Genomic DNA, 12,892 nt, shown 5'->3' with positions numbered 1-12,892 from the left:
GGATTTGCTCATCATTTCATCCAAATTTAACAACAATAATAATGATTTTCCATCTGTTGAGTGCTTACCATGTGCCAGCCACACGGGTACATTGTTCTACGTGCTAAACATATCTCATCCCATTTAGTTCTCAGCAACAACCTTATAAGGGAGATATTACTACACCTATTTTATAGTGATCATGCAGCCAGGACACGGACAAGCTGGGAAATGAACCCAGATTTGTGGACTCAGAAGCTCACACTCTCAACCATTGGGTTAGACACCTGATGGATATGGCATTAAACAGGTCCAAAGAGAAACTCATCACCTTTGCCCAAAACTTGTTCCTCTTCCTCCTCCATTCTCCATCTCAGCAAATAGCATTATCCTCTCCCGCATCCAGTTACCTAAGTCACAATCCTGAGAGTTTCGACCCCACACCTAATCACTCACCAATTTATGATTCCCTCTCATAAATATCTTTAACATCTTATTCTCTCTGTGCTCACTGCTCTGTCTTAGTCCAGGCCAGGGCCACCTCTTGCCTGACTAGATGCTCTCCCACAGTCCGTCTCCCTCCCAGCACTTGTGTGATTGATTTATAATCCTCTCCCCACATTAGAGACTTCATGACGATAGGGCTCCTCCACCATAATCCTAGTGCTGGGCACAGAGTAGGTACTCAATATTTGAATGACTGAAGATAGGCTGGAATCATTATTCCCATTTCATCAATGTTATGGGCTGAGCTGAGTGCCCCCAAAACTCAAATGTCACAGTCCCAACCCCCAGGACCTCAGAATGTGACTGGAAACAGGGCCTCTAAAGAGGGAATTAAAGTGGTGTCATTAGGGGAAGCCCTAATCTAACATGATTGGCGTCCTCACAAGAAGAGGAGATTAGTCCACAGAAAACACAGAGGGACGACCATGTGAGGACACAGCAAGAAGGTGGCCATCTGCAGGCTGAGGACAGAGACCTCAGAAGAAACCAGATCTGCTGATACCATGATCTTGGTCTTCAAGCCTCCAGAACTGTGAGACAATCAGTTTCTGTTGTTTAAGCCCCCCAGTCTTGGTGGTCTGTTATAGCAGCTCAAGAAAACTAATACAGTCAAAAAAGGGAAATCAGACTCAGAGAGGTTGAAGGACTTACCCAATGCTGGATAGTAAATAGTAATAACTAATGAAGAATGCGTTCATTAGTAATGTGTTCATCACGTGATCACTCTTTGATGTTGTTCACCAACTCTTGTAACTGATTGAGCTCTTCTATTACTCAGCTTCTTGGATGTTTGGGTATTGTTACTTCAACTGGCACACATGGCAAGGACCGTCTTACCCTTCTCAGTATCCCCAGACTTCCTAGCTAAGCTTGGTGCTTTTTAATAGTACGTTTTCAAGGCATTATTTTGTTGTTCTTGTGTGAATGACTGCCACATTCGGATGGGTAAAGAGGAGCTTGATGGCAGATTCCTGACCCTCAAGAGAAACATACAAAAAAAGGGAGGGGCCATCATCTCCAGTAATGGAACATGACTCATCTCTGAATCTCCAAATACAAACATCAGGATGTCTGAGCTAAGACGTTATGAAGGGCAATGGTGCCCAATGTTTGCTGTTAGAATCTCCATTTTTTCAAAAAGGAGTGTGTGTGTGTGTGTGTGTGTGTGTGTGTGTGTGTGTGTGTGTGTTGCCAGATAGTGGGGAGCAGGCCTATGGAGAACAGGAGCTATGATTGCAGACTAGCCCCTTTGAAAACAGAAGGGGTCTAAAGCACTGAGCAGGAAGGTGGCTTCGTGCCAGAGACAGGAGACCCAGCAAGAGAGGCAGAGGCTGGAAACAAGTCTGGCTCCTAAGCAACAGCCCACTCTTTTGAGTACACCCAAACATTTCACAGTCAGGATGCCCATGGGGCCCCCAGTGCATGGCCGTACTCAGGACTGAGGACACTTCTCCAGTATCACACAAAATGGAATGAGGTGTGGTCCTTCTATACGTGAGGAAACCCCATTAAATTAATTGTGAGATTCCCTCTGGATGTCCTTGCTGCTGTACCTCCACAGGTTAGTGCCGGTTGGTCTCTCCTGTCCCACAGGTCAGTTCTCAAACATGAGCATCACCTTCTTGAGATACTTAAACCTAAAGATTCATCCAAGTGACCTAATGGCTCAGAATATTTTGACAAGGCCAGTTCCATGGTACATACAGCGGGCAAAATAGCACCAACTAGACCCCAGTCCCTCTCGCTGATGCATTCGGCAGGACGGACTGCTGTGTCCCAGGCTCTAAGCAGTTATGAGCAGCGACACACATGGATCTGTCTTCTCACAGTTTGTAAGTCCCTGCATCTACACACCAAGCTGCAACCAAGCACATGGGCTTTGGGTGATTGTTTATCTACAGGTACTTTTTTTCCTTCCTATTTTCTGTATTTTCTAATTTCTCACTCTGATGAACATACATTATTTCAACAAGGCATGAAATAAACCACTTTATGTTTAACAAATACTACCTTTACCAGCTGGTTTGTGTCATAAATTTCTTCTTAAGGCTTTAGTCTCAAGAACTGGGAGTGGTTACGCTTTATACTGCGTGTTTCTCTGGGTCTAATCAGAAATCACAGAATAATTTAAACAGAGGAAGCTTAATATAAAGAGGCATTAAGCTATGAAAAGAGAGTAAATATAAAGACAGAAAGAGAACTCTCAAGAGTTCAGTAAGGCTGAAGGAGAGTATTCAAGGAAGGACAACTTGGAGGGGGAGCCCCTTCATCAAGGCTGGGGTTCAGACCTCCTTGGAAAAGATGTGGTTGCAGCCCACTGGGTTGCAGAGAACTTCACAGGAAACCATCTTCAAGGGCACAGGTGCACAGAGGCTGGTAAGAGGGATTGAGAGTGACCTAACAGGCACAAGGCTTGGAGCATATGGTGTCTGCCTCGGGAAGGCACAGGAAGGCAGTGCCCAGGCCTGGGCCAGGGCTGCCAGGTCGCCAAGGGACAGCTCTGAGCATGCAGCAGGCATAGGGTGCACAGGAGAGTCCCACACACCTGCACTGCTCGCTATGAAGCAGGAGGAAGAAAAAGCAAAAAGCACAGCACACAGAAACCAGGCAGAGAAGCCCCCTTCCTTCTGCAACGTCCCTGCGGGGCCCTCTATTGGCAAACCTTAGCATGGTGCTCACTGTCAAGCAGGAAATGATTACAGACCGTTACCCCAGAGCAAGCACTGACGGGTGGATTTGGAGGTGCAAGGCAATAGATTGATAACTGGGACAAGCTGTTAGCAGTCATTAGAACAGAGGTTGACCAGCTTTTTCTGTCAAGAGTCCGATGGTAAATATTGGAAGCTTTGTGAGTCATACAGTCTCTGTCAAAACTGTTCAAGTCTGCCATGTTGGGGGAGAAGTAGAAAGGACAATAAGGAAACAAATAGGCATGGCTCGTTCCAATAAAATTTGATTTACAAAAGTAGCCAGTGGATTTGACCCACAGATCATAGTTTACCAACTCTAGAACTTTAGAGTGAATCCTCTCCGTTCTGTGGATGGGATTACATTGAGAAGAAGGGGGGTGAATACAGTGCACAGAGCTGAGGTGGGCGGTGGAGGCTGAGAAAAAGGAATTGAAATGAAGATCATGTCTACACTGTATTTTTTAAATCCAAACTAAAACGAGTGCCTTGGACTGAGTGTCTGTGTTCCCTCCAAATTTATATGTTGAAACCCTACCCTCCAACGTGATGGTGTTTGGAGATGCGGCCTTTGGGAGGTACTTAGGTTATGAGGACAGAGCCCTAATGATGGGATTAGTGTCTTTATAAGAAAATACAGGAGAGAGCCCACTCTCCACCATGTGAAGATGCATCAACATGGCCATCTGGAAACCAGGAAGTGGGTCCTTTCTAGACACAAGATCTGCCTGATCTTCCCAGTCTCCAGAACTATGAGAAATAAATGTTTGTTGTTTAAACTACCCAGTCTATGGTAATTTGTTACAGCAGCCCAAACTGACTAACAGTGAGTTATTATATTAAAGAATCCAACAGGTACGTAATAAATTATTATCTCTAAGGGTCTGTGCAAGGCAAGATAACAGTCCACATAGTGCCCTCTTCTTTTCATGAAGCTGAGGTTCAAAGAGGTTAAGAAACTAGCCTCAAATCATACAGTCCGGCTGGGCCAGAATTTGAACAATTAATCTATCTAACTCTTAAGCCCACCACTCCACTACCCGACTCATAATGGGCAAGTGGGTGTTCCCAAACTGGGCTGCTGTCTTTACTGGGTACCAGAATAAAGTTGGATTTACAACTCTTGATTTTTGGCAGGCTGGGACTCCCAACCCAGAGGAACTCAGTGCTCATCCTGTGTGAAACCCAACTCCTGAAATGTCCAAGGCACCTAAAGACAATAGGAGAGAGACATCTGACTGTTCAATAGCGCCCCACCGATTGCCAAGTTGGTTCTGCTGAACTGGCTGGCTAGGTCACTGTCCTATTTTAGGGCCCCCTTCCCATGCCCTCTGCTTTCACGACCTTCCCAGATGAAGAATGATTTCTTAACCAAGGGTGGAACATTTGTTGGGCTTTCCCTTAAAATCTTGCGGACACTACAGATGTGTTCTTATTGATGTTCATCACACCTATTAGATGAGCTTTATCAAAATAAAGAGTAACTATTTTATCACTGTTTATTGAAATGCACTGGTCTAGGTACTTTGCATATAGTCCTTCCAGTTCTATATGCAATTGGGTAGCAATTTGCATAGGTAGCTATTATTGTCTCTATTTAATGACAAAGATGACATTTACATAGCAGACATTATTAATCCTTGAGGTAGGCAATTCAGTGGGATCCTGTGTAAAGAGGGGAAAACCAAGGTAAAGAGGTTTGAAGAGGTTGACTTGCCCCACTTATCTCCATCTGAATCCACAGCTCTCCAGATGTTCAACTTGGTGTGGAAACACAAACTATGGGGCCCACCTCAGGATCAGACAGAGCCACATCCAAAGCCCAGCCCCACCTCTTACTGGCCATCTGACCAACTGCTCCTTTTCTCTATTGAGAGCAGCTCATGGCATCTCTGCATGTCTTGTAAAGATTTTTATTCTGGACTACTTTACAGGTAGTACAGGTTTGCTAGCAGCCTCCTTTAAAGGTTAGAGTCTCCTAAGCTTAGGGTCATTCAGCTGTAACACAAACTGATTATATGTACAATGTCTGTCTGAGCCCACCTCTCCATTGCCCCACGGGACAACAAAAACAGAAACCTCATGCTGCTTACTGTACCATGAGCAACAAAGTCCTTTGTTTTTGATCCAAGAGTTTCATGTCTTCCGCCAGCATCCATGAAACAGTGGCAGGTTAACTTGTTAGCATGAAAGTAGGATAAAATCTTAAGCCCTTCACAGACACTCTCATCCAAATGTCAAAAGACATCTCACTTTCTCACCTCCCATTGCACCTCAACCTCCTGTGGTTTGGCATCGGCTCCCAGGACTATTACAGAAGCTATGTTTGTTGATGTCACCAAAGTCCCACTCACTGCCAGTTTCAGTATGCATCCGATTCAGGCAAAAATTTTCTGGACTTCTGCAGCCTTACCAGTAGGCACATGCTCTCCTTCTGGAGTGTTCCACCATTACATTCCACAAGACCACACTTTGCTGTCTGTCCTTACTGGGCCCTTTCATGGACTCCTTTTCCCTTAGCAGCCCCATCAATGTCCTGTCCACGTCTCTACTGCTCTGTCTGACCTCCCTGGATGATTTCACTCACACTGTTGGTTTTAAGAATTTCAAATATGGTGATGATGTGCTAAACTCTAGCGCCAGTCCAGACCCGTGACACAACTTACTCAGCCACCTGCTGAGCGGCTCCACCTTACATTCAAGTGATCCTAAAAGGAACCCATCCTTTCTGGCCCTCCACACCACTCAATCCTCCCTCTTGGATCCACGCTCTCAGTTTGTGGTCCACCCAGCCACCCCATTGCTCCAGGAAGTCATCCTTGCCCCTTCACTACTCCTCACACCTCAGAGCCAAGCTACCTTTGAGTATTGCCTCTTTTACACTCTATTCAGGAATTTGTACACCCCCCCCACCTCCCACCAGGCCCACCACTCCTACTGTTGCTCCCCCTCAGGTCCCAATCCTTCCTGATTTGGGTGACTGTAGTGTCCAGCTAACTGGGTTTCTGCCTCCCTTTGGCCCTTCTAAAACCCTCATCCTGTTGTTGCCAGACTTATGTTCCTCAAAAATAAACCAAATCATTTCCCTGCTTTAAGCCTTTCACTTGCTCCTTACTGCCTATCTGACAATGTCAAGGTTATTAACAACAGAGATCACCATGCTCTATAATGTTATGTCTCAACCACCTTCTAAACCCCTCCCTCAACTACTCCTTCCATCTGTCTGCTGTGGCTCAAAATGGAAAAGAGGTGGGGATGAGACGTTGCAAAATAGCACTCGTTAATTGTCACTGACTGGTTTTAATTTGAATTGTCTGAAACCAGGAAGTTCTAAAATGTTGCATTAAATAAACACTAGGCACACGTCTTCTGCCTGCCTCAAATCTATCTGAATGTCTTTAGTATTTCTTAAAAAAAATAAAATCATGATTTGAATCAGGAGCCATATTTCTACTCAATTATTGGCTATGAAATTTGCTTGCCTGTCAGGGTCCCCCTTGAGAAACAAGCTGACCTATTCCTTCAGTTAAGGTGCTGAAAGCACAGGGGTTCTGGGGGTGGGGTGGTGGGGAGAGAGAGTATATATAATTTGGGGGGTTTTGGTTTGTTTGGTTGGTTTTGGGTTTTGGTTTGTTTTGTTTTGTTTTTTGAACTTTTTTCTTCGCCCTCTAAGCAAACAAATCAACACCCTTGAGCGTCCACCAGGAGGCGCCGGGGGCGTCGAAAGACCCGCGGTACCTTCACGGTTGGAGAGGCGGCGATGGATGCAGCAGCTATGGAACCCGGCTTGCTTCCTTTTTTAAGAATCAGTGTGAGGGAAGGGAGCAGAGCTGCGTTATTTTAGGGAGACCTTGTCGCACTCCCCCTCCCGCGTGTAGGTAGCGACTGGGGTATGTGCGGGGCCCCATGGAGAGACACTGGCGGTGGCTGCGGCGGCAGCTGGGGCTCTTATCGCTGCTGCAGCAGGCAGTAATCCGACCCCGTCGGCGCCGGGACTGAAGAGGCGCAAAGGAAAGCGGCGAGCTGCGAACAAAAGCCCTCGGCGCGGGGCCGAGCCCGGGAAGTGCGGTAAGCCGGGAGCGGCCGGGCTCGCTGGGCTCCAGGAGCCCATCTTGCTGGTATATGGTGGGGGGACTCGGAGGACATCTGGAGGCAGGTGTCCGAACCTAGACTGGGGTGGAAGGCGCTTTTAGCATAGACTTAAAGGCGATCGGATGCATCCGGGAGGACCCAGGAGTCTTCTTCATCCCCGACAAACACCCGGTGTGATGGGGAGATAGGGGAAGGCGGGCACAGCTCCTAGCAAGCCCTGCCCAAGAGGCAGGAGCAAGAATCACCCCTCCCGGAGTGATCTTTTGAGACTGAGGCATTTCTCATCGCCCTTCCATCACCCCTGGGCCCCGCGCTTGGGTCTCCTGTGGCAAGGAGAAATCAACCACAAACTTCTTCCCTAGGCAAAGGGGATCCTATCAGCAGTGCACTTCGGGGATGAATAGACCTCTTCCTTTTTTGTTCCTGCAAAGCTGCATGCCGGGTCGCCCTCCTAGGTTACAAACAAATACGCTAATCCTCCGGGAATCCTCCAGCGTCTCCCTGGTCAGCTACTGCCGGCACCTCGATCTTTTATTTTAACTTGCAATGGGAAGGAGATGAGTCTAGCGGGCCAGATGCCCAGGGGATCTTGGCCACAGGCCTCCGCCCCGCACACCAGGGCTGAGGGAGATTGAGGCTGCTCTCTGTGCACAAATACCCGCCCGCCGCTTGGGTTTTCAGGGCATCGGCATTATGATTTACATTCCATCGGGCCTCTTAGTCTAATCCCAAAGCGGATTAAGTTGGGGAAAGGGGAGGGATGATATGAACAGGGAGGGGAGAATTGTTTTCAAATGTATTCCTCGATGTCCCTCCCTTGTCATCTGCAGAGACTCCACAAAGGGACAGGGCTCAGCCATGGTGGATCCCGTGCCTGAAGAGAAGGCGGGAGCCGAGCCCGGAGGCTCAGAAGGAGACGAAGACGCCGCGTCTGTGCCCCCTGACTCCCAGGGCGCCCAGCAGCCCGCAGCCTCTTCAGCCTCGGCCTCCGCCACGGTGCCCCGCAAGGCTGAAGTCCCGTGCGCAGCAGAAGGCGGGCGACGGGAGCAGTCCCCGCTGCTGCACCTCGACCTCTTCAACTTCGACTGTCCGGAGGCCGAGGGCAGCCGCTACGTGCTGACCAGTCCCCGCTCGCTAGAGGCCTGCGCCCGCTGCGCCGTCAAACCCGTGGAGCTGCTGCCACGGGCCCTGGCGGACCTGGTGCGCGAAGCCCCAGGCCGCTCTATGCGAGTGGCCACCGGCCTGTACGAGGCCTACGAGGCAGAGCGGCGTGCCAAGCTGCAGCAGTGCCGGGACGAGCGCGAGCGCATCGTGCGCGAGGAGAAGCGGCGCCTCTTCACGCCGCTGGGCTCCGCACCCGCCACAGCCTCGGCCCCCAGCGCGGGCAGCAGCAGCAGTTGCAGCAGCGCCAGCCTCCCGGCATCGCCCGCACCACGAGCCGCCCGCAAGGCCTCCTCCAGCCCGTCCCCGGCCCGGCCCCAACCTCCGCCCGCGGGGTCGCGGGCAGGTAGGAAGAGCCACTCACTAGACTCTTTGTCACGCCGGAGGGAAGGCGCCCTCAGTTCCGAGTCCGGCGCATCGTCGTCATCCTACAGCGGGGAGAGCTTGCGGGAGCTGCACTGGCCGCCGCGGGCCTCGGCCAGGAACAGCTGCACGGCAGGGTCGGCCTCCTCTGCTCCCAATCCTCTGGGCCGCCCGTCCGCCCTGGCCCTGGTTCCGCTCACCGGCCGCAGCTTCAGCCTCGGTGACCTGAGCCACTCGCCGCAGACGGCTCAGCACGTGGAGCGCATCGTGCGCCAAGTGCGCGCCGAGCGTGGCCTGCGTGGGGTGCCCGAGCGCGACCGGAAGATCGCGGCGCTGATGCTGGCACGTCACCAGGAGGAGCGCCTGTTGCTGGAGCAGCGCGCCGCGGCCCACGGCCAGTGGGAGCAGCAGCGCGTCCGAGCAGAGCAGCGGCGGGAGCGCGAGGAGCGCGAGAAGCAGCGCGCCCTGGAGCAGGGCCGCCGGGCCTGGGCAGCGCAGGTGGAGGAGCGGCGCGGCCGCCGAGGCCGCGAGGAGCGCGAGGAGGCGCGGAGGCGGCAGAGGCAGTGCGAGCGCAGCGAGGAGCGGCGGCGGGAGCTGGCCGAGCGCCAGGGCTTGCTGCGGCGGGAGAGGGCGGAGCGCGCGGCCCGGGAGGACCGGCTGCGCAAGCTGCAGCAGGAGCAGAATCTGAAGCAGCGGGAGGAGGGCCTGCAAGAAGGGCGCGAACGGGCGGAGCAGATCCGCAGGGAGCGGGCCCAGCGCGCGGCCAGCACCAAGCAGCGTCAGGAAGGCCAGCTGCAGCGGGAGAAGCGGGAGCTGAGCCGGGCCGACCGGGCACGCCACCAGGCGCTGCTGCAAGGCCGGGCCCGGCAGGAGCGTGAGGAGCGCGAGGGTTTGCGGAGCTCCCTAGAGGCCACCTTGGGCCGCGCGCAGGAAAACTACGAGCATTTAGTGGAGCAGCGCACCCGGGAGCTGCGAGAGCGGGCCCGAAGGGAGGAATTGCAGGGCCGGCGGGCCAAGGAAGCGGCCGAGCGCAAAGATCGGGAACATCAGGCGCATCTGGAGGCGCTGGCCCGGGCGGGCGAGCGACGGCTGCAGCACGCGGCGCAGGCTGCTGAGGAGGCAGTGCAGCAGAAGGCGCGGCGCGTGGGCCAGAGCCGTCTAGAGAAGGAGCGGGCGCAACGCGCCAACAAGGAGAAGGTGGAGAGGGACGAAGACTGCCGCCGGCGGGAACTGCTCCAAGCCATCGGGCGCAAGCTGGAACGTAGCGAGCAGCTGTCTCGGGAGCGCCGCAGCGCGCTGGAGAGCGCCCGCTCCACTGCCCGGGCGTCCTTCCACGTGCGCGAGAAGGTGCGCCAGGAGACCAACACTCGCTCCTTCGACCGCATGGTGCGCGAGGCCCAGCTGCACGCCAGCCTAGACCGTAAATGACCGCAGCTGTGCCCTGGCCAGACTGCCACGTTCAGCCCCCGCGGGGCCTCTTTTGGCCATTTTGACCAGACTGTGGGAGTCCCCAGTCCGGGCACAGTACCGTGGCGTCGCCAGGCTTCTGACCAAGGAGGCAATGAGAGGACGGACCTGTGAGACTTGTCAGTACTCCGCCTTTGTTTTTACAAATTGACTTCGTTTGGAAAAAAAAAAAAAAAAAAAGACATAGCACAATCTTTGACCACATACGTCCTGGTTGGCTCCTGACCAGGCCCTTGCCAAGCTTCTCCGTGCGTCTGTTGGGTTAGAATAGGAAAGAGCTAGGAGAAAGCCACTGGGTTGGGACTGGGGGAGGGCCCCCTAGGAGAGAGCACAGAGGCGATTGCCCGCTCCTACAGCGGTCGCCCCAGGCACCGTTCACATACTGGTGTCTGAGACGACTGCAGATACTGCAGCAGAAGAGGCACCTCCTTGGCTCACCTCCATCTTTTAAAATATGGCAAATTGCACAAAGCTCGGAGGTCTCGCAGAAAAGCACAGCTCTTCCAAGGTATTGGGTCACACCCAAGTGACCCCAAAGCTATTGATTTTTGTACGCTAGACTTTTGATCTGCCACTTGTGCAAATTCTAGTCTTAGTTCTGATAGTTTTTTGGTTGAGTCCCCTAGGTTTTCTAGTTAGACAATCATCTGCAAATAATGATCAATTTGGGTTTTCCCCTCCTTCTTATTCTCCCAAGTGACACAAGAAATCGGTTGGTTTGGTGATGCTGTTTAGCTCTAGTGGAAGCCCCCAGCCCCTGGGGGAAGCGGGTTCCTTGGGCAGCAGTGTTCCACCCGATTGAGCTTTCTTGCAGGGTAGTTTCAGGGGAGGTGGTGTCAGATGCCCACCTCCCAGAGTGGGGCCCACTCCTCGAAGACAGCAGCCATGCCTTAAGAAGCAGAGCTACCTTATGTGCCTGCCCAGGCCAATTCTGCCTCAATCTTCAGCCCCAGATGCAGTCCCAAGGGTGGGCCCCAGAGAGTCTGGGGTGTCGGATTCCCTCCATGAAGGAATCATCACAGCTGCTCTGAGGGCAGTTACTTTACTGTGGTGGCTAAAGAGCTGGAATTGCCTCTTTGCTGTGAGGGTCATGCTCGCTGTGGTTGGCAGTGTATCCCCCCTCCCCTCCTTCCCCACGTGAAGAGAAAGAGAATCCCCCTTACACCCCTGGTTCTCTCTCACCTATGACTGAGAGTTTAGTCAGTCTCTCTGTGCCTCAGCTTCCCCATCTGCCAGATGGGCCCATCAGTTCTCTTCTCCTGGTACCTCAAGGTCTCCCGGATCCAAAGCGCTGCCTCGGTATTATTTGCTGGTCTTCCTTGTGCCTTTCTTGACCTGGAGTTGGGAGGCAGGAGGGCTGCTGTTGGCATAGTTTGTCTCTAGGAATATGGATTCCTGGCGTAGGAAGGGGCAGTGGATCACAGACAGATGGTCATTGAGCCTCTGGGGGAAAATACCCACAGGACCAGGCCACTCTCTGGTCCAAAAAGACCTGTTCAGTTGTCTTTGGGCAACTTTAACCGTTCGAGTGCTTCCCTTCCTGAAATCAGCCCCCAGCCATGTTCCCCCAAAGACAATACCTCCATCAGGGAAGGGGGGAAGTAAAACATTACTTTTTACATTAAATCAGGATCAAGAAATGAAAGTTACCAAAAAAAAAAAAAAGGAAGAATCAGGGTAGAGAACTACTATCTTAGACATCTTTCATATCCCTAAAATGTCTGGTGTTACACACACACACAGACACACACACACACTCACACTCTCACACTCTGTCAGCATCCCCCTTCCCCTCACAAATGCCAACAGGTACAGGAATATTGTGTAGAAGGAAGCAGTGTTCAGATGTTACACTTCAGATGTCGTGAAACCTGGAAAGGAGTTGTACCAAGGCTTATTTCTTGAATGGGTGGATTTTTCCTCAAATTTTCATTCTGGTAACAGGGTTGTCAGTGAGCTATAATAATCGCCATTGTCTGTGAGTCAGGAGCATTTAACTCAAAATGTTAATGTGATACTGGTCCTTACCTTGTGGGTCCTGATTTAATAGAGGGCCCTTGAGATCTTAAAAGAAAATTTCACCTGAAACTACTTTCTTCCAAAAGTACATGCATTCATTTGAGAAGGACACTGTCAGATTCTTTGGATAAGGCGCTGAAAGGTGATCTTACCTGGCCCTTTGGTCAGTTTGCTTTCTGACTTAATGAGTCACTTTGGTCGATCACATCTCTCTGTGCCTTGGTTTCCCCACCTGTAGAATGGCAATGATGATTTTCACCCTCCTCACGCAAACATTGTGAGGATGAATCAGAATCAAAGTGCTGCCCTCAGTTCTAAGATTTTGCAATGGCAGGTGCAATCACTATAACCAGAAAGGATCATGTGACTGTCCTGTGCCTAAAGTGTGATGTACCGTCGTGACCTAGTGCAGAAAGGAATGTTCTCAAAAAGCATATTGCAGATCATAATGTCACATGTGATGCAGAGGCCCAGGTCTGAATGTCACCAAATTAGAGACTTGCACTTTGAGGAAAGCACAGTGGGAAGGAAAAAATATACATAGCTAAGAAGAATTAAAGCAAAAACAAAAGCCAAACCTGCTAATAATAAATAATAGTTCTTCCAAGTTTCAGCCC

The 12,892-nt window shown here is 51.5% G+C and overlaps 1 protein-coding gene across 1 annotated transcript; it reads left to right on the top strand.

The window, feature by feature from the left end:
* The first annotated feature begins 6,744 nt into the window (after positions 1-6,744).
* CCDC177 (coiled-coil domain containing 177) lies at positions 6,745-10,358 on the top strand. The gene is made up of 2 exons (XM_031453935.2): positions 6,745-7,241; positions 8,096-10,358. Exon 2 carries the CDS (start codon positions 8,124-8,126, stop codon positions 10,215-10,217), a length of 2,094 nt encoding a protein of 697 aa, XP_031309795.1. The 5' UTR covers positions 6,745-7,241; positions 8,096-8,123; the 3' UTR covers positions 10,218-10,358.
* Positions 10,359-12,892: the final 2,534 nt, after the last annotated feature.

Source organism: Camelus dromedarius, chromosome 5 (genome assembly GCF_036321535.1).
Source record: "Camelus dromedarius isolate mCamDro1 chromosome 5, mCamDro1.pat, whole genome shotgun sequence".
Classification (NCBI taxonomy): domain Eukaryota; kingdom Metazoa; phylum Chordata; class Mammalia; order Artiodactyla; family Camelidae; genus Camelus; species Camelus dromedarius.
This window is presented reverse-complemented; position numbering and strand designations above follow the sequence as displayed.